At 38.9% G+C, this 26,045-nt stretch overlaps 1 protein-coding gene across 1 annotated transcript in view; it reads left to right on the top strand.

Moving 5' to 3' along the window:
• CFAP44 (cilia and flagella associated protein 44) overlaps nucleotides 1-25,556 on the top strand; it is a 41,280-nt gene extending 15,724 nt beyond the window's left edge. Inside the window, exons 12-33 of the mRNA XM_063148312.1 lie at nucleotides 1,325-1,531; nucleotides 2,457-2,567; nucleotides 4,180-4,332; nucleotides 6,077-6,295; nucleotides 6,752-6,894; nucleotides 7,751-8,021; nucleotides 9,900-9,955; nucleotides 10,379-10,541; nucleotides 10,875-11,005; nucleotides 11,940-12,157; nucleotides 12,537-12,702; nucleotides 14,003-14,180; nucleotides 15,205-15,690; nucleotides 17,105-17,308; nucleotides 18,034-18,229; nucleotides 19,240-19,350; nucleotides 20,829-20,959; nucleotides 22,096-22,212; nucleotides 22,789-22,990; nucleotides 23,672-23,832; nucleotides 24,596-24,730; nucleotides 25,234-25,556. Coding sequence (XP_063004382.1) covers nucleotides 1,325-1,531; nucleotides 2,457-2,567; nucleotides 4,180-4,332; nucleotides 6,077-6,295; nucleotides 6,752-6,894; nucleotides 7,751-8,021; nucleotides 9,900-9,955; nucleotides 10,379-10,541; nucleotides 10,875-11,005; nucleotides 11,940-12,157; nucleotides 12,537-12,702; nucleotides 14,003-14,180; nucleotides 15,205-15,690; nucleotides 17,105-17,308; nucleotides 18,034-18,229; nucleotides 19,240-19,350; nucleotides 20,829-20,959; nucleotides 22,096-22,212; nucleotides 22,789-22,990; nucleotides 23,672-23,832; nucleotides 24,596-24,730; nucleotides 25,234-25,368 — 3,894 coding nt within the window. The 3' untranslated portion in view covers nucleotides 25,369-25,556. The remainder of the gene's footprint in view (nucleotides 1-1,324; nucleotides 1,532-2,456; nucleotides 2,568-4,179; nucleotides 4,333-6,076; nucleotides 6,296-6,751; nucleotides 6,895-7,750; nucleotides 8,022-9,899; nucleotides 9,956-10,378; nucleotides 10,542-10,874; nucleotides 11,006-11,939; nucleotides 12,158-12,536; nucleotides 12,703-14,002; nucleotides 14,181-15,204; nucleotides 15,691-17,104; nucleotides 17,309-18,033; nucleotides 18,230-19,239; nucleotides 19,351-20,828; nucleotides 20,960-22,095; nucleotides 22,213-22,788; nucleotides 22,991-23,671; nucleotides 23,833-24,595; nucleotides 24,731-25,233) is intronic.
• The last annotated feature ends 489 nt before the right edge of the window (nucleotides 25,557-26,045 follow it).

Raw genomic sequence — 26,045 nt, 5'->3', positions numbered from 1 at the left:
TTAGTTAACACATTTTGAAATGACAGCCCAGACAAATCACAAACATTTGGAGATAAATCATTAAAAACTGTTGCCAGAACTGATCATTTGTGGAATGTGGAGTCTATCACTTGTAGGCATATTTGCTAATTTTAATTAAAGTAGTGTCTAGTCATGTTCTTGAGAAAACATAGCAGCCTGGTGGATTAATAACAAGCAAATTTAGGAGGCAAATAATTACTTGAATGTTCAAAGTGAGGGTTCCACTGGGAGAGTGCCTTCATTTTATAAAAGTTATTATTTTATAAAAATGTAATTCTGGCCATGCAGGCTTTCAGAGATGCTGTTAAGTGGTTACCTGTACCTTCATGAGGCAAGATGTCTGCCACAATAAATTGTACAGCATCACAAAACTGACTCAGTTCAGTTTTATGAAATTTATTACTTGACACAATCTGAAAAACAAAAGGCACTTAGTCTATCCAGCTGCATTTAAAATTGCATTAGGTACTTGGTCACAATTTAAAAAGTGCAAATGTATTTTCAAATCTCTGCTATTAATCTAAGAAAACTTAGTCCAACATACTTTGAAGCATCTGTATACCATAATCTCCTCATAGGCAAGCTAGCAGTGTCTTTGTTAGATAAGTGAATAGTGACATGTCAGCTCGTAATCGCCTTCAAAACATTACCACGTATGCCAAAATATCAGCTAAATCCACAAGTCCAGCTATATCCAGCTAAAACACAGGCCTGTCTCTGCTAAGCTTTATCACAGTTCAAGCCTCTCTTAATTGTTAGCAATTGGCTTACCTACAGGACTTACAGTAAGGACTCCTCCTCCTTTCCATCTCAAGTGGCATTCCCTGTTGACTGCTGTACTTTCTATGGACTCAGCCAGACCCAAGCCTGTTCCCTGAGCTCTTAAAAAATCATACTTACGTTTGGTGCCCCATATTATATTCAGGGAAACATAATTCTTTGGTTTGAGTTTCAGGTCTTTTGCTTAAGAAGCTACTGATATATCTTTATGTCAGTATGAATTACCTCTTCCTCTGACATTACAACCACATTCTCATTAACGTCTTCAGTTTCAGTGACATATTATCACTAAAAAAACTAAAACACAATCCAACCCGAAAATAGGCCCCAGTCCTCTCTCTTCCTTTGTGATATCATATTAGAGATGATAAATGACATTTCCCATGTATGCAATATTCTTTGTGCTTTAGCAACACTTCCACATAAGGTGAGTTTAAAGGTAAACAACAGAGCATAATATGGATTATTCTTTGAAGCTCTCAGATGTACGCTGTGATTTTTTTTTTCTTTGTTTCACTTAAAGGTAAGTCCTGAGGGAGGTCTAATTGCTGTGGGGTTTGAAGATGGTGTTGTCCGCATGATTGAAGTTTATGATCCCACACTGCTGCCCGGTCATGAAGGACAGGCCAATGAGATTGCAGAGATAAATCTGAAACAAGTTTTCAAACCTCATGCTGCTGCCGTCACAGCCCTGGCATATGAACCAAAGGGATATGTGTTTGCCACAGGGGTATGTATCATGCAGTTTGGTTGGTTTTATTAAGCCACAAATGTAGAGCATTTAAAAGGAGATAAGGTACAAGTTTGTTTACTGACAATGCAGTTTTACTTCTGTTGCTGCTATTGATTGCTTGCTGTAGTTCTCTGTGCAGGGAGAAGGATCTGTTTGCATTCACACCTGTTTTTCTGAAGGAAAGCAACCATGCAATTCACACAATTAATTTTGTGAATTACTGGACTGTTTAGTGTGAATTCTGTAATTCCCTTTGAAAATGGATTTGGTTCATTTGGTTCAGGAATTAGTTTACTAGGATCTCGGAATTAGTAAAAGCAAGTCCGTTGGTACACCACATTGGCAGCAATCCAGCTGCTACCCAGCACTGCTTGGCCTTGCCACAGGGTCGGTCAGTCATTATGCCTGGTGGTCTTTGAGATGGTTTCCAGTTAATGTGGTGTCTCTTTTTAAAAGCTTGTCCTTAGCCATGATCAGTTTGCATTTGCAGTTACACGTTTCTTAAGCTGAATTCCCATGCATTTAATTTAGTGTAGGATTTAAGGTAAAATGAATCATATTGTGTGCCAGTTTTTGAACTTCTTGTTATCTGGGGAAATCAGCTTGTGCTGCCTTATCTGAAAAATCAGGCCTGAGCCTGATATTTAAAGGAGCTCTTGGGGCAATGGGCAGAATGCACATGGCAGGTGATGCCAAAAGAGGCCATTAAGAGATATGGGTGCAACATGTTTCTTGGAATAGTGTGGGCAGGGTTTTTATTTCCTCCCAGTAATCATCATGGAAATCCAGTCCTAAATCTCCCCTGTTTAAACACAAAAGAATGGAAGTGTGTGCCTATGTTATGAAGTACTTACAGTCTTTTGAATTTTTGGTCAGCTGTGATTCAGTCATCATCTTTGCTTGTTTGCTTGTTTTTCCTCAGAGTAAAGACAAAACAGTTTTCTTTTTTGCTGTTAAGAATGAATACAGGCCTATTGGATTCATCTGTGTCCCTGGGCCTGTACAGGCATTACAGTGGTCTCCACCTTCTCATGTGAGTCACACATATTTGTTTTCTTTCCTTCCCAGCAGTGTTAACATATAATTTTAAAAAGAATTTCCAATCAAAATAGATGAAGATCCACGACTCTAGTCATGTCCTCTATAGACAATACAAATAATGTTTTGCTCCTTTGTTCTTCATGCTGCTTTAGCATGACAAAAGGTTCTGTATAGCGAAATCTCTGGTTCAGTCACTATGGACATATTTTGGGTTTTGGATAATGCAAACTACAAGGTTTTGGTATGCTTTTTGAGCCCTTGACTTGAGGAAACAATCTTATTCCTTAGCTTTTGGAAGAACTGATTCTCTTTGTCAAAAAGTTATTTGGGCATTACTGTCTGTGACTCTTGCCCCTATTAAAACAGGCTTTTGAAAAGCTTTTTGACATTAAGAAAGATTTTGGATCTTGAAATTCACATTCTGTGTTTGAAATGTGTCAGGACACACCAATGTAGGTTTTTGCTAATATTTAAAAGTGCTCTAGGGTTAGGATAACATTTGAAATTTTATTTGGTCCAGTAACCTTATTTAGAGGAGAGACTATTAATTATTTTAAAATTCTAGCAAGATACATTTTGCAGATGCATAGTGGCAAAGTGTGGTTATTTCCACTTCTAAAAGCTGGCAAAATAAGTCTTGTCGGTATGAATTCTATCTTACTGCAGAAACAACAGATCTGACAGTTGTATTTTGAGTCCTTTCCTTAAAGACAAGGTACTTCTTACTAAAACAAGCACCTGTTGTGTCTTGGCCGTTGGATTCTGCCTGAGTAAGTTTCTCTACCTGTATCTGGCCTCCATTGCTAGATAAGAACATCTGCTTAACACAGTGCCAGCATCTGAGTGTCACACCTCTTCTTTTTTTTTGGTTTGTTTTAAAGAAGCACTGGTTATTAAATACATTACATTTAATGAATGCATTTTTAAACTGACATCCTATGGACACAGGAACCATATCATTCCTAGTTAGGGTTTCCATAGCAACTCTAAAATGTCCTCTTTGCACATTTTTAATGATAGGTCAGATAAAATAAGCCTCTCTCTCTTTTCTCCAGTTAGTTTATGAAAATTGAAACTAAATACAGACTTTTCTTTTAAAAACTCAAAACACTGAATAATTATTACCTTCACCTCACCTATTCTTCCTAACTTCCCATTTTAAAGGACTTGTGACGTGCCAACAAAAAACAAACTGTAAGGTAAGTAGCATTTGGCAAGACTTTGAGCCAAGTTTTGATGATATAAAGGATTTATTAGTATGGAAATATGAAATTATCAACCAAAAACCTACTATGTCATGGGTCAAATCCATCTTTTAATTTAACCAAATTTCCAAAAGATCATCCTACTGCTTTCAAGCTAAGCAGTGTCAGAATTTCAGCTGGTTTGGACACAGCAAGTGTTTCCTCAATTCCTTAGCTTTGCCTAGCATAAAAGAAGCTCACTGACTTCTGATGTCCATTTAAAAGTGTACATAGAAATAAGAGCACGGTAAGTGTGGCTGGAGTTTGGCTTTATGCCTATGCATCTGCCTAACCAACTCTTCCTCCCGTTTGTCTCGATTCCATTTATACATCTGCCCCATTCTTTGTGTTTTTGTACAGGACAAGAGCACGCTGCTCATCCTTTGTGAGAATGGCTTTGCTGTCCAGGTTCCTGCCCCTCACCATGGGAAGCTGTATACAGCGACCACCTATCACATAGTAGATCTGCCAACACAGTACTTCCATTTTTATAGTGTTAAATCCCAAATCAAGGTAAAAAACTCTCCTGTGGCAGAATTTCATCTTCTTCATTGTGCCAGGTGACCAAACTACACAGAAGAGTTTCTAGTCCCTGTATGTCATCACAGGGTTTTTGCTAAGCTCCTTGAAAAGGAGTGGAAGGTGAAAGCCATTTGTGGCTTGAAATTACAAGTTGTTTTTGGTTTATTCAAACCTACATGACACTGAAAGCATGATGTGAATTTTGATTATAATTAGAAGACAGCATTAGAGAAAGGGAAAGGTAGTGCATTAGTTCTCAAAATATTTTAATTTTGGTAATTTTGACAAAAAGCACTATTTCTTGTGGCTGATATTCACCCTATAGGAAATTTCTTTCAACAGTTATTAAACTGCCAGGTAGTCACCTTGAAGCAAATATGAAACATCTTTTTTTTTTTTTTTAGCAGTGTTTCTGGCTTTTAAAAAATCTTTTACGTTTAAAGGTGTGCATTTAATTTCTGAATGGTACTTAGTATTTAAAAAGATTGTGTGGGGCCAAAGGAATAGAGTTATGTCAAGTCACAGCTACAGTTAATTTTGTGAAACTAAAAAACAAGCTGATGTTAGACTCAGAAGGAGAACTCCAGTGAGCAGGCTCTCAGTTCCATACTCAATCCACTACAATGCAACAGCCTCTCTCGTTCTGTTCTTAACCTGTGATTTCTCTGCCTTCTCTGTTAACTGCTCCTATATTACTGAAGGTCAGGCAAAGCTTCATTTTGTGTTGTAATTTGGAGGAAGTCAGCATGCAGGAGCAAGATCTCTAGATGCTTTTTCACAGCAATACCTATAAGAATGATCACAAAGCATGCATGAGAAAGGAAAGATTAAAATAATATGTATTGAGTTTTGTTGGTTTTCTTGTTTGTTTGTTTTTTGGTTGGTTTTCTTTTTGTTTTTTAGTCAAATTAGAAGAATAATGTTGAGAAACAATCACTAAAAATAAAAAATGTTTCTACAGAGAGAAAGAATATTAATGGCTCTCTTTTTACTTTGGAATTAGATAAATAATTAATAAGTTACAAAAAGGATGTTCTAATGCAAGGAAAGATTTCTCCCAGTAAGGGTGGTGATAAAAAAAGTAATTTTTATTATTCCTATCTCTAGAACAGGAGATTTTTTAAAAGGTATATTAGACAAAGATCAGCTGATAATATTTAAGGGCTTGCTGGTTCAGCTATCTAATATCTTCTTAGGAAGCTATTCTTTCAGAGAATGTTTGGTATTTGTTTATGCTATAGTAGGCTTGGATGGAAGAGAATTTTGAAGGTTTGCTAAATCTTTCCTTCATTGTTCAGAAGTTAAGTCAATTACAGATTCTCTGTTTTGCTCCATACCAATCATGCACTAGAACTTATTCGAGTTCAGCTTTCCAGTTCTTTTCTTTCTCCAGGGCAGGCAGGGGACAAGACTTAGGATTTCTGCAGGAGTAAGCATAGTGGTGAAGATTTGGAATAATCTCTCTGAAAAAATGTTGAAATCTACTTGTCATTCAAAATTATTTCTGTTTCAAAGGAGCAAGAGTAGATACTTCAGAGGAGGGAAAGGGGGGAATTTCACTGGCGAGTCCCCTGAATTCTGGTTGACCTCTGCTAAGTTGACAGGAGATTTCTGTAGATATTTTGTATGTATAATGCCAGGACCACCTTGGATTTCATGTATGAGACTCCTTCAGTCAGTGATGTGTGGAGTGCCTTGGTTTCATGTCTTGGTGTTTCTCTGCTTGTTGTAATAGCTGAAAGATGAGATTGCTCGGAGAGAGAAAGAAAAGGAAGAGAAGGAGAAGGCAAGGCTTGAATGGATAAAGCAGCAAAAGGAGCTGGGAATTGAGGTAGAAGAAACTAAAGAGGAAGAAGCTGAAGAGGAGCCATTGCCACCTGTCTACATACCAGAGGAGCCCAGTCCCATCCTCTGTGGCTTTTATTCAGCACCTGGAAAATTTTGGCTTTCCTTGGTAAATCAGTTTTTACTTCGTATTGATTGGGTTGCATGATGTGACATCCTTTCCTTTTGAAACCTGTCATCCCTAGGACATCCAATTCCTTTCATCCTTGACTGGTTTCACTGGTTTTTGTGAAGTATACCAGTAGTACCACTCTGATTCAGATTGTTTGGTTAATATCCAGTAGGTGCCCTTCTTGGTGGTGGCTGAATGGGCACAAAGACTGAGCTGTTCCCTCACAAGCAGAAGGTAGAATTTTAGCATAGTGGTAGAATGGCTTTTAATGCCAGAGATCATGACAGACTTCTGTCTGTGGATAAATAGGGTCTATAGGTGTTTGGAGGTAGCATTTTCTAACCTATCACAGGTCCTTAGGAAAGGAAGAATTATTCTGAAATTTGCATTTTCCTGGTCAGTTGCTTCAGTTCTCTTTTGTCACCATTTCCTTATAGTCCTTCTCTTCTTCAGGGTGGATACGACTCAGGGTTTCTCTATCATTGCGAATTCTCACATGGTGGCGAAGAAGACCCTGAGAAGAGGAAGGATGAACCTTTTGAAGTGATTCCTATGAAGAACACTGAGAACAATCCCATTCACCGAATCTCCTTCTGGTAAAATACTGTAATGTAAGAAATAGCTCTGGGATAAAGCTTGATGAAATTTAACTTGGAAGGGGGAGTGTATGCTCCTTTGTCCCTTTTCAATTGTGGCTCAACTCTAGTATACACGAACTCTCTCTGATTTTCCTGGTACTGAGTTTCACTTAAAATTCCTAATGGACATAGCTGAGCCATGTGTCCGATAGAATAATTTGAAAAGACCTTCAAAGACGAAAAAGTGGGATTTCTAAGTAAGTACGGACTAGAACTCAACCACCCTACATTGTAGAACTCTAGGAGAACCCTTAGAAGTCCCTGCATATAGTGATCAACAGAACAGCAGTTCTTTATCATAGTTAACAAAGAGAATTAGAACATGGAGCAGTCAGTCCATCCCTCTAGTGCTAAGAATATAGGCTTCTCAGGACATTCTGTGAACTGTATGAATGGAAAGGCTGGATTCTTTTCAGACTCCCAATATTAGGTTCTCTGTAAGAATATGCATGTTCTGCATCAAAAGGAGGCAGGTTTAATTCAGGGTTTAATCTACTGCTGGCTGTATTCACCACCATCTGTACTAAATGGGGAGCAAGGGCTAAAAATCTGCTTTTCTCGTTTTTAACTTTGTGTCTGCTACACTGCCCAGCTCAGGGCTAAGAGTAGTTCTAAGATACATAGCAAGTGCAGCCAATTAGCTGCAAAACACTTCATAGTAGAATCACATATACTTTAAATGATCCAAATACTTTGCTTTCAGCTTCCAGACTTGGGAAAGTGATTTCTATTAAATGAGATCAGCTCTTTCAATATTTTGAGCTTGCTTGTTAGAAGTTGCTGCTATTACTCTTTCTTGTTGTTTATTTACCAGTACCCAGCCCCCGCTGATGTTCTGTGGGATGCAGGATGGCTCCCTGCGTGCCTATCCTCTCAAGGAGGAAGGCATCTCTGAGGGTGCCCTCAAGGACTACTGGTACCTGAATGTGCACGACAACGATAATGGGCAGATCCGGGGGATCTGTTGTAGCCATGATGATGGGTGTCTGATTACCTGTGGTGGAGATGGAAACATTTTTACATTTGACCTCTTGTCAGAGGAAGAGGTTCCCAAAGAGCTAAAAGTCATGATCCCCCCTCCTAGGGTAAGTTGGTACCCTCTTTCACTGAATTAGGCCTATTTGGAATGAAGCAATCCAGATGGGCAAACGTGGTTCAATTATTTTTCTTAAAGATCTTTCACAGCAAAAGCTGAAGTTTCCCCAGCTATTTAGAAGAATAGCTCTTACAAAATGTTCCCTAATAAATTGGCTCTGGGACTGCATTCTTCCTACTCAGTGTTTTGTGTTTTTCTCCAAATAAACATAGTATGTCTTATTCATGCGTAATATTCTGCTAGTGCTTTCCCACTCAAAGGTGTAGTCATGCATATTCCTGGAATTAAAAATTGCAAGGATTTCTCATACTTCATACGTTTCTTGGGTTTAATTCCAGTAAAGTATGATTCTGCTCTGGATGGGGATTCTAGAAATACTATTGGCAAATATCATATATGTACTTTCTCTATACATCTAGTTCCATTCATCTAAAATTCACAATGGATTTTTTTACATTTGCAAAAGAGCACAACATGATGCTGATGCTGTTGCTCTTTCACTCTTGGGCAGCATTAGTAGTAATGAATTTACAGGTGTCCTGCGCTCACTGCAGAACTGATCATCTTTAGCACATTTAAATGGATGACGCTGGAACTCAGAAGCAGTTCTACTGATAATGCACAGGAAGAGGGATGTCAACTAAAATGTTCAGACTTCATTGAATTTTTAAAAAGTCTTAAGAGTGTCTGAATTAAATAAATATAACTTGAAAGAAGCAGTGAGACCTGTTGAGTAAAGAAATGCCATTGTGCACAATAAATGTTACAGTGGCCATATATTCAATAGTGTTAAAAAATCTTGAAAGTGTCAACATAAAACAAATTAAACTTTTAAATATGTTTTAGTACTGGTTAGTAACTACATTTTGAAGGATGCTTGGCAACGGAGACAGAGGAAATTGTGATTCTGGTAATTTAGCTAAATTGTTATGGCACTGAGAATAGAGCCAGAGTTACTTTCTATAAGTGAATGATTAGAACCTTTGATATCAGAGCCTTACTAACTCCAATATTACAAGAAGTTATTAATATACAATTATAAGCATATGTTCAGATTTATAGTTTTAAATATGTAAGTAGCTCTATATAAAGACCTTTATGGTCAGTTCTGTTGTTCAGGCTAACAACATTTCTTAATGAACATTCTAATAGAGTTTTTCCTTTTCAAAGTATATCTTCATGAAGTATCTGTTCTAGTTTTAAGTCATGTGAAAGATTTAAAAAATTCTATCTTCATTAAACTTAATGAGATTCTTAGAGAATCAAATACAAATCATCTGAAACTAATTGAGTTAAATTACAGATCAATTAAGTACAGCTAAATTGTTGGGTGATAGTCCCCCCTCTTTTGTCAGAGAATGATTGCCTAGGGAAATGAGGCTTGTGCTACTGCAATGTCCATCCATCTGCCATTCTTCACAGCTAATAATTGTGAATCCATTATGCAGTCAGCAAAAGCCAACCAGACTAATTACAGAAGTAACTTGGAATTAGCCCGTGACACACTGACTCTGTCAATGTGGCTGTGAGGGGAGACAAGAGAACTGGGCTGGGAGGTAGAGAACCAAAGATGGTATGGGACAGAGTGAACTTAGGACAAGCAATGATGTAATGATTTATGCCACTGGGGAGGTTATAGGATTTGTGTTCTCTGTCCCTAATGTTTCATTAGTTCTTTTTACATATAAACCAACTTCATTGCTTTTTCTGCTTGAAACATTACAACGTAATATTTAAGGCCAGATAGTAATATTGAAAATGAAGATTTCTTTTGTTTTTGTGAGAGGTGGTGAAAGCTCTGTCTTAATCTTTATGAAAGCTGAACTATAACTGCTTGTTTAAAGACAAGACAATGTTTTTATTCCAGAGAGGTCTTGAGAAGGAGAAGGCTACTGAAGACATTAAGGATCCTGATGCCTACAAGTAAGAGATGCATAGATAATGATGAAAAGGATTTTCAAGTGTTGGTAGCTCTTTTCACATGTATTTCTTTTTGCCTACAAAGAAGAGGGACAAATTGATCAACCCAAAATTTGGGTCATTTATTTGTGAAACACACAGTTTTTTCATGCTTTCTCTCCATTTCATCTATTTTTCTCTGGAAGTAATTCAAATATCATACTATGAGGCAGTTAACTTCGTACTACAGAGACAGCAAAAAGTCAAAGCCTCTTGATGTTAAGAGTGTGTAAATATACAGGAAGATTATTCCTTTTTAAGTTACCTTGAGAACCATTGAGTTCACTGGGAATTTAAGACTATCAAGGAAATCTAAAAGGTCATATAAACTGTAACCTTTCCACTCTTGCATTGAGATAACATAATTTCCTTTTTATGCATTTTCAGTATTGAGGAATACAAGCAGAAAGAGGAGCATGAACGGAAAATGAAGGAAGCTGAAGAAAAGAAAAATAAGAAAAGAGAGGAGTTAAGTGCACTGAGACAAGACTTTGTTTTGCTCCTTCAAAAGAATCAGGAGTTGCCCAAGCACATGCAGTTGCACAGAGAGGTACACCTGGCTTTTATTAGGATCATTTACATTTACACGCACCTTCTAAAATGTTGCTACATACCATGTTGGGGCAAAAGATGTCCGATGCTTTGGATTAAGGTAGTTTTAAGAATATATAAATTGATGGACTTCTGAATCACAGCTTAATCACAGCTGATTATTTGTGCCAATCAAGAAGCACAGGAAAATAATTTGGTTCTCTGTGGAGATAGCTTCTGAAATAAAGGATAGTGTTGATGTGCATGCAACTAAGGCACCTAGGTAAAAATATTTATTATGAAGATCTAGTAGCCAAAATAATGTGATGCTGGGTTTTCTGTCTTCCTGCAGGAGTTTGAGATGGACCGTAGGATCTTTGAAGAGCTGGACAGGCAGACACTACAGAGAATCCAGTTAGTGCAAAAGCAGCTGGCTTGGGAGCACGAGAAACAATTCATTGGACTGCAGAAACTACAAAAACAGTAATTACCACTTTTCTTCTGACCTTCCATGGGGTTAATTGTCTATGAAGTTGTACCTCCCACAAGAAAAAAGAATGTGATTTTTTTTCTCTCTCTCTCATATAATCAGTATTTAATCTGTTCTGTTATGATTCTGTTCTTATTTAAGAATCTTACTTATTCTTGGGACATACACAAGAGTATATGTTCATATTTATTTGTAATTACTTCTATTGAATCTTTGGTAAAAATGCAGATAGTCAAATGAAGGAAATTACTTCATTTGGATTCACTTCTGTGTGAAGAAAGCTGGTTGAGACTATTTGCCTGGGGTTTTACCAGTAAGTTCAATAAGAACCAAGAACTCTTACTGAAGTGTTGAAAAACAACCTGGGAAATGACTGCCTGTTTTTAAGACATGTTGTGTGTCTGTCAGGTATTTTAATGTCATTGCTAACACAATGTTCTCTATACAATTTGAAGTTACAAAACAAACTTTCTCAAGAACAAAAGTTTAGGCATGAGGTCCATTTTGAGTTGGTTTTCATAGATCTAGGTAAGAGCAAAACATTAATTAATAAAATAAACACACAATTAAAAAACCACCTTAGGTACACAGAGTATGTAACTGGGAAAAAAGATAGAATGAGCATGTTTTTGACAAGTCCTTAGTGGAAGATGAAAATTACTCTCATGAAGAACCTGGTATAAGTTTCAATATTGGGAAAAGTCTTCATGTGTTTATTCTTGATCATCTCCATTCTTAGATTGCATAAAAGCCAGTAGATAGTGTCATATGTCATTCTGCTATGCAATTACTTACTGACTTGTGGATTTATATGTAAGGATTGCATGTGCAATAAGTAAATTACACTATTCATGCCCTTTTGGTCAAGGTAAAATGGTATGTTGTGCCCACTGACATCAGACAGTTTTGTCTAATTTGTGATTCCAGGTTTCAGGACTCTCTGGAATTTACTCTCACTGTTCATGCTATTCAAAGCAATCATCAGATTTCGACCTACAGCCTTCTAACAGTGTCTGAGAAATACGCCCAAGATAAGAAACAGGAGGACAGCAAGGGGGCAGTACATAAAGAGAAATGGACAGGACTTAAAGAGGCAGAACAAGCAGAAGAGGAGATCTCCAGAGAGACAAGCCCTGTGCACAGAGGTAATGATAACTATTTAAATATTTCAGTAATAGGGTTTCTGTCTTTCAACTCAGTTTGTGTTCCTGAGTCCAAGTTAAAAATACACATGTAAGTGCAGGTAAAGAAATATAGCTGTAATGTGTTTTTTTAGTACCTACGTACAAAGTAACACTCAAACATAGTTTTCCATGTTTAGATCAATCTCAGCAATTGTCTGTCAGCTGTGTGGGTAGAATGTGACTAAAAGTCAGTCAAAGAACCCGAATACTTACAAAACATCCACTACAATGGAACTAATTTACATCAGTTCTACAGGAGTTGTCCGAGGGAGTTTCCAGTGGCTGGAACTGCACTGTGCTGCATGGTATTACATTTTCACATGGTTATATCTTGTTTCAGGAAGTGTAGCTTTTGAGAATGAGGCTGAAAGGCTGAAGACACCAGACATCCAAAAGCCAACCACGCGTTATATAGAAAGCAGACGTCAGAAAATCAGAAGGCTCATTGAGAAATATGATGCACTGAAAGCCAAGATCATGAAGAGGAGGGCAGAATGGCATGAATTGTGAGTTTTGAACTGGACTCTGTTCCCTTTTAGTTCTGCTTCTTGTTGAGGTCTAGTAATGCCATTTAGGTGTCACATGGCACTATAATCTCCCTGCTTAGGTTTTTATATTCCTAAGGGTTGTAATTAAAACAGATGAGTTTTCATGTATTTCCAAGTCTCGAGAGAGCATTAGAATATATTTAGTTTCTATGGTTCCTGTAAAATATTATCAAATTTGAATCCAGCTCGGTAGCTGTATTTTCAGATAGGGAGTAAAATGTGTCTAAATTGCTCATGACTGAGGGACACCTACACCATTACAGTCAACTCAAAGTGAATCCTGCCAGCCCCTCATGGAGCAGACACTGTAACAGCTGGGTTAGGTCAGCAGTCTTAGCGTCTCAGCCTTCATGGGAGTGTTTGTGATATGTCATCCAGCTCCATCATGCTGGTCTTTATCTTGAGCAGCAGGAAAAGGGGACAGGACATCTTTCACAGAATCATAGTTCCTTCCTGAGTTGGAAGGGACCCACAAGGACCATCAAAGGCCAACTCCTGTCCTTGCATGTGGCAGCCTCAAGAGTCACACGCTGTGCCTGAGGGTATTGTCCAAACACCCCTTGAAGTCTGTCAGGCTTGGGGCTGTGACCACTTCCCTGGGAGGGCTGTTCCAGTGTCCAACCACCCTCTGAGTGAAGAACCTTTTCCAAATATCTAACCTAAGCCTTATCTTTGAATGACCACTTTTTCAAGGCTGGGTTAGATGGGGCTTTGAGTGACCTGGTCTAGTGGAAGGTGCCCCTGTCCATGTCAGGGGCACTGGAATGAGATGATCTTTAGGGTCCCTTATAACCCAAACCATTCTATGCTCATGGAAGTACAAAAGTTCTTCCTTAGGAGATGAATGGCAGGGAATAGGACCAATGTAGAGTCAGAATACAAAGCTTTTAAGGTTATTGAGTGTTTACCAATGTAGTGTGGGATCAAGTATTCTGTGCTACAGACTGGTAGATTGTTGATGTGTGGCTCCCTGAAATTGATAGCAGCATGTGCTCACTTAACCCAGAACTCAGTCTGAGTGTGAAGGTTTAAATTTTCCCATGGCAGAGCTGTTTAAGAGTTCTTAGGGGGGAAAAAATATCTGGGATTTTCATTTAAATGTGCCAGGATATTCTTTCCAAAGTAGCCATTCTTTTCTGAAAGAGATATTATCAGTCTTTCACCTCCCAAACTTTGCTGCACAAGTAAGAGGGTATGAAGTGACTGTTCATTTGTATGTTTTCTGTCTTGAAGTTCAGCTTTATTTTGTACCTACCAGATATAAGAGCAAACCTAGACGTAGCCATGAGAATTCCAAAGATGCTGAGGACATCAAAGAAGCACGGGAGACTATAGGATGTTACAGGCTGAAGAGTGCCACTAACTACACACTCACTGAAGATGAGCGTATAAACACTGAAAAGAAGATGATGCAGCTTGCAATCCTGGAAGACTTGGTATGTAAAACTGTATATAGCCCCATTTTTTGAGAGGAAGTGAGGATAGTGTATTAATCACTGAAGAAATTTTTTTAAAGGAATTGAAAGTGAGTGTGGGAATAGGCCTTGGCTGTTTTGAGTAAGCTTTAGTTACAAATCAGCCCTTTTCTTGTGAACTGTCTTGTGTTTCAGCAAACCCAAAACGGAATCATTCCAGAAAGAGAATTTACCTTTACTTGTGTTTCAGCAGGAACATCTGTCTCTTTTAATTACAAGTCTTATAATCTAGTAAAAACACTGAGCTAAATAACCCGGGCCATGAAATACCTTTACAAAAACAGGGATATGAGTGAGGACAAGTGTTCTAGTGTGGCCTCTCTGTATTTGCACTTTGGCAGTCGCTGCTCCTGGAATTGGAATCTTCCTGAGAAACCAGGTTTTTTGTACCCACCTTGCTATGGTGGAACTCCTTCAGTCACCACGCATCTTTCAACGTTGAAGACACAATAAGTTCAAATGTTGTGCAGTATTTTTGTTGCTTTCCCTGTGATTTTCCCCCCTATCCTTCTCATAGGAATAGTTTTTAATTGTATTTGGCTGGAGTGCAAAAGAGTGATACTAGTCTCATTCTGTAGTTCTGATGCTGTCAGATAGCCAGTGATTAACCCAATTCATTAGAGCAAACAAAGGGAATAGTTCTTGTCATAAATTCTGGGTTTATACAGATGAGGAATTCCAGTTGCTTCAGGTGGATGGTGTGTTATTTTCTTCTATAAAGATCAGAGAAGTTTCTCCCAAGAATATTAATGATGATAGATCAAATAGATCGATTTCTATAGATATATATATATATTGATATAGATCTATATTGATATAGATCTAATGATAATAGATCACAATTATTATTTTATGTAAAAAGAGTCAACTAATAGAGTGTCCCATTATCACAGAATGTTTAATAATCCTAATGTTAGCCTTCCTGAGTTGGGTAAGACTGCTTCCTGTGGTGGAGAATCCTACTAAAATAGTTTTCCCTTTGCAGATCCATAAGACGAAAGTGAATATGAACAAAGAGATTGTGTCTTTGAGGGATCTCAAGGTTTCTACTATTGATGAAATCAAAAGTTTAGTGAAGGAAGTCAAATCCATACAGGCAAACTTAGATGTATCAGAACATCTTCCTATTCCCCCGATCCCTCAGTTACACCCAGATGAGGTTCCTGAAAAGATAGTTGAGTGCAGCAGTGACGTCCTCCTAAAGTTCAAAGAGGAGCAGGAGGCCAAGGCAGAGCAGGAGGAGCCGCTGGAAGGATGTGCCTCGTTCCGCGCATTTAGGCACGTGTTTCTAAAAACTCCTCCTGTGGAAGAGGGTGATGCCATGGTACAGACTGGAGATGCATCAGCTGTGGTCACAGGGAAGCAGGAGGCTTATGAGATGGAGAAAGTAGAGCCAACAGAAATGGAACTGGAAATTTTAATGAGAGAGAAGATAAAAAATCTGTACTTGCAGGAGACCTTGATTAAAAAGGTAGGAAATTGAAAGTTATTTTTGTCAGATTAAAAAATCCCACTGGTTCATAAATGAAACCAAAACCCCTTCAGTCTCAGGATTGCAGCTAGTCTTGCCCTTCTGCAGTCCCAGAAAATGCTAACTATTGCAAATTTACAGTGGAAATCAGTATAAATCCATAACTATAACCTGTGTTCTGACTATTATCACTTGAAAGATATCTTAGATTTCTTACTGATTGTGACATGAAGCTGTGATCTTAGTGGCCAAAAAAAAGGGGAAAAAAAAGAAAAGTAAAATGTTAGACATAACTTGAAAAATTACAGAGTTAAAAAGCAGCATCACTACAACTTTGTAGATTCATGTTCTCAGCTCTTCAATAACTGTAGTCTCAACTTTCTGGTCTAAAAATTACTTTGTAGGATTAGAAAAGGTACAAAAGAGAGTAACCAAAATGCTTAGTCATGGAAAACATTCTTTAAAAGGTACATCTAAGTGGATAATGTATCTTTGGCCTGCAAAAAAGGCAACTGAAATGGTTTTAGAGATGTGATAAAATTCTGAATAGCATAGAAAAGGAGAGTATGAATCATGTCCTAAAAGAAGGAGAGATATCAAATGAAATGGTTACATAGAAAGGTTGAAGCATGCAAGTGAAAATAGTTTTCCTGTCCAACAATTAGCTAAGCTTTGGAGCTCAGCGCTAGAACATGAGGAAGCTATAATTTGATAGTGTGGAAAAAAATCCATTCAAAGCTGTTGAACACAAGTATACTGCTTCAAGCTCAGGATGCACCTAAGTCAGAGTTTAAGAGAGCTGTATAGCAGAGGTATGCCACTGTTCGCTTGTTTGCTCCATTTCTTAGCATCTCTCCTCTAATATCTGCTACTGGGAATTGATTCTTTGGTCTGCCTCAGCACAGACACCCTTGTGTTTATGTGTATGAAGGTTATGAGGGAATACCCAAATTCTGCTGTGAACATCACACACCTGTAAGTTAATGTTAGCAGCTGCTAGTACTTATTTTGCTGTAAATGTCTAAGTGAAGAGCTGGCAGCTGTTTCAAAAGAAGTCTGTCAAGACGGAAGAGTTATTTATTGATGGATCTGGGATTGTTATATAAACTACTGTAAACTGCAGACTACTCCAAAACATTCTCTGAAGACTAAAATACTCCAGGGATGGAGGGGATCCAGTGAAAGATTCCTGTGAAGCCCTGGTGATTCTTTTACTATTATGCTGAGAACAAAGCCGAAGACTTGGGATTAACTTTGTGTTTCAAAGTGCATCGCTACTCTCTAGGAAATAGCATTTCTGAGTTGTTGATTTGGCAGAGAGAATTTTTCCCTTCTGCTCCCTTCTCTGGCTTTGCATGTTTAACTGCACTGGAAATACTTTTCCTGTTTCTGATTTCACACTACTTTGCTCCAGATCAACACACTGGTGATCAACTTCGATGCTGAACTCCGCCTTTTGCGGCACAAGAAACTGAAGATGGATGTGCAGATGAAAAGTGCTGATCTGCGCTGCATCACATGCTGCGAAGAGCTGCTTATCCTGAAGAAACTTGAGATACATGAGGACCTTCTTGAGGAGCAAATTTGTGCCATCATCAGTAAACAGGAGGACATACATGTAAGTAGATCACATGTAACATTAATTTAAATTTAACAGTACCATTAGTGCATGGCTTGAAACAAAAGTAAACCATAAACTAAATGGTGACATCCCTTGGCTTTGTTTTAGCACCAATCCAGTGACTAGTGCTAAATTTTGAAAAACAAAAAACTGTTGATGATCAGCCTAATAGGATGGTCACTTCTGATGTCGCCCTGTTTTTTAAGTTTTTCTAAGCCTTCTAGATGTTTACATTCTTGTAATGAACTTTCTTGCACACTTTATGTAAATAACTTACTGTTTCGCATTCTTTTACGGAGGAAAAGAAATTTGATAGACTGTTAGTTTATCCAGTCTCATTGGAGAGTGATAGTGTCACTGTTACCCTCCAATCCGCTGTCACTTTTAGAAATCTATAAATGTTGGAGTCAAAAATTAAAAGTCTTTTTTTGCCTTGGAAAATCCAGTGTCCCCATCTGTTTCGTGTCCTAAAGTGACATTCTAACTTCCAATACTTAATTTTTTAATAATCTTAACATCTGTATTTTAATAGATCCTTCATGATATGTCATAAGTGACTAATCACATCCTTTAAGAACATATTCCTAGGCGATGCTTGATTGAACCATGGGTTTAATCAAGAGAGACAGACAAGTTTTGCATTTCCAGATCTTCACAAATGCATCCTATATAGGTACACATGAGCTGTACCTTTTAACTGAAAGAGATTTTTGTTTGTTTAGTCAAAATTGAAGAGCTGCCTTGCACAAATGGAGGATAGAAAGTCTGAGATTGTAATGCTTGAGGAACGTGAGAAAGCTCTTTATGCCAGCTTCGAAGCATCCCTTGGAGAAAACAATGAATTTGCTGATGTTCTGACAGATATTTTAAAGAAGGAAGTTGTGTATGTGGAAAAAGAAGAAGTAAGAAGAAAAGCAGGTTGGAGATTTTGTTCTTTTTGCTTTATGGATTTGTTATACATATTTCCGTGTGGTCAAGTACGTCTCTCGGTCTAGCTGGAACCCTGAGCTGGAGCCCTGAGTACACACAACACTCCAGTCAGTTCAAAAGCCCGTAGGTCAAATCTACCCAGATTTGTTTATAGACTGACAATGTCTTCTGTGGCTGTCATCTTGAATGATAACTATGATGTAATTCTATGAATGATAACTATGATGCAGTTGGTCTGATAACAGCTCCTGCAATTTACATCCTGTAAGTCAATACCGAGGACTGGTAATTGGTAAGAGGAAGAGGCACAGCTTTAAATAGGTGCTTCCCATGCTTTATCAATGGGAGCTATGGATAAGTGATTAGTCTGTCACATTTGTGGCATTCTGCTTTAATCTGTCCATTGACTAATGAGAGATCATAAACCTAATCTGCAATCATCTATTACTCACAGGACTAAACCTATTACAAAAGGATTTCATTCATCTTAGTGACTCAGTTTTAAGCTGTTAAAGCTAGGCAGTCCTACTGAGCTAAAATACTTGTGCTCTCTCTGACATGGCTTTTGATTTCCAGTGGGACATGATTAGCAAAAAGTGCAGGCAATGGTGATGTTTTATGACAGATTTGTGCTTCCATATTCTGCTTGGTTGATTAATCTCTCTGGTAGAATGCTAAACCCACGCTGTTCAAGTTCCTAACACCTATAAAGAGAGAAAATATGTTGAAGATAAGTCCCAAAAACATGGGCTGCATCTGTGCCTGTACTACTACTAGGTGATCTCTCTCTCTCTCTTGCTCTTTCCCTTTCCCTTTTTTCTTTTTCCTTTCTGTGAAAACATCACATCAGATCAAAGCAATAGGCACAAGGGGCCTGGATTCACATATTACCAGAGTGATCTTTCATGGGTTGCTGGGCTTGTGTTCACCAGCACATTGGCATAATGCATGGCTGGTGAGTCTGGAGCATTTTGCAAGCCAGTGCCTGTTTCTTTCAGGTGAACAAAATGAGAATGAAGAGGAGGATGATGAAAAGCCTGACTTAAAGACTGATGAAGAAAATGGTGGATCTGAACGCATAGTCTTTGATGACTCAGTTTGCCCAGAAGGTACCTAAGCTGTTATTTCCTTGTCTTGTTGTTTAGCTTTAGGGGCAGCATCATGTGTTTGGAAAGAAAACACAGATTTTTAAAATTATTCACTGCATGGTAAAGTCATGAAGGGGTGGAATTTGTGTACCCCTTCTGTGTGCAGCATTTTTCCCTGGGAAACTTTGGTCAAGACAATAAAACTGCTGGTAGTGTAGACTACCCTAATTAAAAAAGTTTGGAAAAATAAAACTTAACTAAGCACTAAGAATTAATTATTTTGGGTAAACAGCATTCATGGCTGTTATCTGGAGAGAAAAGTTTCCTTTTTGGATTGGAGCAGTGGCATGGCTGCGCTCTCTGGAAACCAGCTGCGTGGCCTGGCTGGATCCCTCTCTGTTCAGGGAATTTCTGAGGAGATCCTCATACTGGTAATTGAAGCTCTTTGTTACCACCTCGTGGATTTATGCAGCAATTGCCTGTTGCTAGGCTGCTCTGAAAAGTAAGTACCTTTACTTTGCAGAATCCTCTTCATTTGTGCATTCAAAAAAGGCAGGCAATCTTTCTCTCTCCTTTTCTTTTGTACAAGCTTAACTAATTCAGATGTTTGTTTTGTGTTTTTTTTTTTAAATCTTTGAGTGATGTGTCAATGACCGTGCAACAGCACTGCTTCATTTTCAAGTTCTAACTTACCAACAATTTGCCTTCCCTTTTTTTTTTAAATTGGATTTTAAAATCATTTCCACAAATTGAATTTTTTATTAACTCCTTGTTCATCTCATTTTTCAATGGAATGTTGGGAAGAAATAAAGATTTTTATTTCTCGCTTAAAACGTCCAGATTGCTAATTTAATAGGGTAATTACCTGTTGCATTAGTACCTTCATATTTGTCCCTTTATGTGGATTTTTTTTTGCCTTTATTGGGCTTTCTTTTTTATTATTATGCCTGCTGATTTGGGCATAATTATGCATTTGCTAAGCATTACTGAAATCACAGTATTAGATAGAAATTCACGTATCTTCCTTACCATGACACAGGTTCCATGAAATACAGCTTTGTTTACAAGTAGAGCTATAAATGATCCCTACAGCAAGTTCATAATTTATAGTGAAGGGGGCTATGGAGAAACAACTATGTGCGCACATAATTGAAGATTTTACTGCAACACATATTAACTACTGGAACTGCATTGCTTACAAAAGCTCATTTTTGAGCACTTGCCTTTAATGCTGGCTTTGATGCATTTAATCTGACTTCTGGAAACAAGCTGCCTTGACTGAATGTAAAGAAGAAAAAGATCCATCCAAGACAGTCACCTGTTCACGGAGGCACGTGGCCCATGGGTTTATGTTTAAGGAAGCTCTAGGGAACCAAACCCATGGTGTTATTATGGGCAATGCTGGGAATGTGCACAGCAGGAGAAGGTACCAGCTCTAATCAGTAATTCCAGAGTAGTCACAGTGAAAGTAAGCTCTTCTTTGACCCTTTCCCTCTCAGGCTGCAGTGAGGATCTCTTTCTGAACACCATCCAGCTCCGGCAGCAGCGCATAGGCATTGAGAAAGCTTTACAAGAGGAGAAGAAAGCTGCTGCTGACCTCAAAAAGGAATATAATGCCTTGGCCATAAAGGTATTTTAGTGTTTTCTCAGAAAGCATCAGCATGTTCAATGTAGTGCTAGTGATTAGTGCTGGTCTAAGACTTAAAAACAGAACCGTAACTCTCCGAGAGGCCTCCGTTTGGGAAGAGATATCTGTGGAAGCACAGAGGCAGGAGGCAGCTCAACATGGGTCACCTGGAAAGGGTAAATCTAGTTGGTCCAACCCTAGCTTTCATGGGGCTGGATCCAGGCTTTAGATCAGTTCCTTCCCAGCTGTCTAACCTCATGCAGCAGCAGGAACTGGATTCTCTGGTTCTGATGAAACACATGGTGTGGTGTGGCCTATCCTCTGTGTGTGTGTACAGGAACAGAGATTGAAGAATACTTACCCTAACACAAATCCAGGTTAAAATAAATGCATAAAAATTCTATTCTTCCATCTATTTCTTTTGCTTTTAGTTATTTTCCGTTGCTCTTTGTCACAGGTAACCACTGAATAAACTTTTGGTACAAATTTTCCATTTTGCCTTTTTGAACTCTTGCATTCATTAAGAAATTTGATTTCTACTCGTTAAAAAATATCTTATTTTGAAGGGTTATCTGGAAGAGAGAGGGTGCTACCGAAATAGCATTGTGCAAGTCTTGTGCTTTTTTTGTCTCAAAGATGTTCCATCAAGCATGCTTAACATACAACAATTTTTTAGTTTTTAAAAGCTTTCCTAAGTGCCAGCTGCCACATATTCACCCTGGGGCATGACATTTGAGTCTGAATTGTTTCTTTCTCATGCAGAATCAATAAGCATTTCCAGGCATAACACAATAAAAATTATCTTGCAGGCTCTGTAGATGTACAAGTGTTTTAGATGCTAAACAAAGCAGCTGTCTCTTGATACATACAGAGCAGCTCTAAGGAGACATTCACAAGTGTACACCTGTGCAGAGGTATTCAGGTTAGAACTTTGCTTGAATATATGTAGATAATCCTTGGGTTTGCCTATGAAACTCCCCTATTATATGTAGTTTTAAATTATTATATGTAGTTTTAAATAAACCCACATTTTTATATACTTTTTTCCTCTTTGGATCAGGAACTCTAACAGAACCTTGTTGCCTTGTGTATTCTAAGTATCACAGGATTTTGTTTGTCCACAATTTGTCTTTCTGCAGGCAAAAGAAATAGAAACCAGTCTGGACATAAAAAACAGGGAACTGGAGGCCTTTCAGTGGGAAAAGCTGCACAAACTGAATGAGCTGGATGTAGTTGTGCCTTTGAGACTCCATCAGGTAATTCAAGATGCTGTGCATCTGCACATGCAGAGTAGCCTGTGTACAACTAAACAACAGTGTTACTGTTCTTTGGGGCTCTTAGTTCCTGATTCACTATAGTCTCCTGGGAAGGAAGTGCCATTAACTGAACTTCATGCTGCTATTTCCTCTAGAATTCCCTTTTTTTTCCCTTCTCCTGTAATGACAGAAATGAGGTAAGGACAGGCAGGCTGGCCTATAGTTGAAATGTGCATAGTCTTCAAGTGCTGTATAGGTTTGGCATGGTATTATCTTTCAGGTCCATAATTACTGATATTCATTCTCCTGGGGGAAAAAAAATGAAACACCTCCCCAGAAAAACAAATCAAAAAATCCCCAAAAAGTATTGAAATTAATGGGAATTCTGCCCAGTTCAATAATGCCAGATTGGGTACAATGCATTCATTCACACAATTCCCTGGCCTAAAAAACGAGTTGTGCCCATGCCCACCCCACTCATTAACTCTCTATTGCTCACACATTTTATATGAAGAGACATCTCCATCGCCCTTAAGAAGTAAAGCCAGCCTTGCTTATTTCTGGCTGCTTTTGCAGGTGCAGTGCTTGGATGATGGGGAGATGCCCCGTGATTTCTCCCAGACTTTAGTATTTACCAATCAGTCCTTGCAGTACCTGAAAAAGAGAATTGTGGACCTACGTAATGAAAAGATAATGCAAAGGGAGATTCATAAGAAGGCCAAGGAGCAACATAAGCAGCTTATCCAGGACAAAAAGGAGATGGAGATGGAGATTCAAGGTGAGTAACAAAGACTCTGAACAATACAGCATTGCTAATATTCCTTCTGTCCCTCTCACTGGCTGTGGGTAACTCACAGCATCTGGCTCTATACTTGCATGGATGTCACAGAGAGTAATTGCAGAAAATAGAACAGATCAAGTAGACTGTTTTGATGGAGTAGTGGTTTTCCAGCATTGCACAGTCATCAGGCTGTGCCAATTTGGGAACTTAGTATAAGTAGAGCTGACTAGGATGAGACACTGGAAGTCTGGACACATGTTTGCTATTTCTGCTTGTAAACCAGAACTCCTAGGATAAAAGTAGTTTCTCCAAAGATACATAAGCTTTTTTGGGTAATTTCCTCCCCTTTGGAACATCTGAAGAAGGAAACAAGGCCTATTCAAAACAGTTTCCCAAGAGGCAAACCCAAAGTTGTGTCTAGCACCACCAGACCTGCAAAGGCCCTATACAGCCTGTGGTGTGAGAGTGGTTTACTAGGACCGGCTTAGTGACCACACAGGCATCATCATGGGCAAGGACAAATGGCATGACTCAGCTGTGAGCTCTGTGTGGTTTTATGTGAATTATTTATTACAGAGCAAATACCAAAGTGCTCAGACAAAAAGCTGAGATAAGGCAGAAATTCTTGTAAACCAATGAATGACAGTGCTGCCATTTGTGCCCATGTCCCTCTGTTAGGACTGGAGGAGAGGTGCAATAATCTGATGATGGAGAAGTTTGGTCGGCTGGTTGATTTTGAAGAAGTTCAAGTACACTCTGTTAATATACCTAGGGAGCAGATGAAAGTGAGAATAATGGAGAAAGAGTACGAGCATTTTGTGGAGCTCAAAGAATGGGAGGTAAGTAGCAGGAAGAGGAAGAAGACACGTGTTGTGATGGTCTGTTAAGGCTTCATTTTCCTGGGGACTGAAAAGTTACACTAAAATCTTTTGTCAACTTGCTCATATTTGATTTTTTTTCACTTATCCTTAATAGACCATAGTGTTCAACTCCGATTTCCCATCATCATTACTACCTCTGCTCCAGTTGCTGGTGCACATCCTATTTTTCATGGAGGTAGTTGATCTCTCTGTTTTGCTTTCCTCAAACACATTCCCTACATGAAGCTCTTGCAGAGTGCTTTTCTCTGGTTCTCAGGTGGTATTCAGCACCTCCTGCTTTCTCTTACTGCCTTTGGTGAGAGACTTTGAGTACAGAGCAGGCTCTGGCTCATGCCTGGGGTGCCAATCTGTGCAGTCTGAAAAGTTCATGTCTTCTTTTGGTGGGGCCTAAGGCTCAGCTGCTGTGGTGCAAGCAGGCAACACACTTATGCTGCCTTTACAGAAGGGCACAGGAGGGTACAGAAATACTATGTATGTAATAGCTTTCTTTTCCTTACACTTTTGCCTAACTGCTTTACTTACTTAGGCATTTGTAATTTAGATATATTAAAAACAAAAAGATGACATGGCACTAAAGGTACTGTGCGTCAGATCCTGCCTGGTGGTGTGGCAGGATCAGTCTGTTGTTTACCTGTGACATTTACATTGTGCCTAGAACTTCTTCCCCACTCCACACTTTTTGTCCTCTCTCCTCCCAGATTGACTTTTTACATCTTTCTAGGAAAAAATTGTGGTCCTGCAGCATCAGCTAGCAAAGCTGACAAGGGAAAACACCAGCAAGCTGCACCAGCTGAACAGGTTTTGCCATGAAAAGCATCAGCTTGAAACTGAGCTGGAATCACTGACAACTGGTCAGGTGAGCCTTGTAGCCACTGCAGTGCTTGCAGGTTTGGGACTGTTCAGAAATGGGTAAGTGATCATGTGGCCCTCCCCAGCTCCCCAGTCTCACATCCTGCTCTGCAGTCAGCGGTTTGGGCTAGGAGTGGACAGGCTGAATTACCTTACCATCTCTGCAATTGCTCACTTTGCTGCTTTCTAAGACTGAAACAAACTAATTTCTAATTAAAATATGCCTTGAAGGAATTAAAAGAATATTCCTTTGTTACATGGAAACAGTCATATTACAATCATGTAACAGCATTACAATGAGAACTGGATTTATTGCTCTGTACCAGGGAGGAAGTCTAAGTAGTGAACCTTCAGTCTTTCACATAGTTCTGACTAAAGTGGGGAAAAGTCATGGGTATGTCCTGGTTCTTGGCAAGCTTCACTTTCCCTATTTGAAATAAATTTCCACTGTTAATTCTCCATGTTTTCTAGGAGCCATTATTTTCCTCTCAATTTTTTTTTAATCTGCAGGGTGGAGAATTTGAGGGCACCCGAAGTGCTGACATCAAAGAGACAGCCCGGCTGGAGTCACGACTCATGCACATGACTTGTGAGGTGGCCCTTCTGAGAGAGGAAGTCAGCCAGGGCAGAGTAGATGAGATGTGAAAGAACTTGCTTTCCTTAGCAGAAAAGGTGGGTGCCTCTTTCTACAAGCTTTAGCACAAGACTCTGAGATTCAAACTCCCTGTTCAGAAATAGTAACTAACAATCCAAGTCACCCTTAAAATTAACTGTGGCAGCAGTCATGCCTGGAAGTGCAAAAATAATTGTTTTGGCTATCCAGGGGTTTAGTTGTAAAGAGTTATATGTGTTTTTTTAATCAAAATATGACTGTAACAACATATTTGGAATAAAAAATAGCAAATAAAACTACTAAATACTGTTATCAGTTCATTGCAGAGGGTTGCACTGGACAAGGTGTGCTGTGTGTGTCCATGTGTGTGGATTATGTCTGTGTCTATCTTCAAACAAGTGGCTGTGGGAAGCTGGTTTGAAGTTTCCTTGGGGCAAATATTTATTCGCAAAGATGGTAAAAGAAATCTGCCTCAAGCAAGCAGTTGTTACTGTTGAGCAGCAGTGGCCCTGCTCTGCCAACTGAGCTAGTTAGTCCAGGGACACACTACTGGCCAGGAGAAAGCAAAGGGGCCTTTCTCCTCAGGGAAGGACATGGCATTTACTGGCAGGAGGAGGGTGTAACAATGGAAAGTCAGCTCGTAATTCCACTGGCTTGCAGCCGCCTGATCCGTCTGAGGGCCAAGCTCTGTGTTTCCAGGTATTGCTCT

The sequence above is a fragment of the Melospiza melodia genome, chromosome 2, assembly GCF_035770615.1.
Source record: "Melospiza melodia melodia isolate bMelMel2 chromosome 2, bMelMel2.pri, whole genome shotgun sequence".
NCBI lineage: Eukaryota > Metazoa > Chordata > Aves > Passeriformes > Passerellidae > Melospiza > Melospiza melodia.
This window is presented reverse-complemented; position numbering and strand designations above follow the sequence as displayed.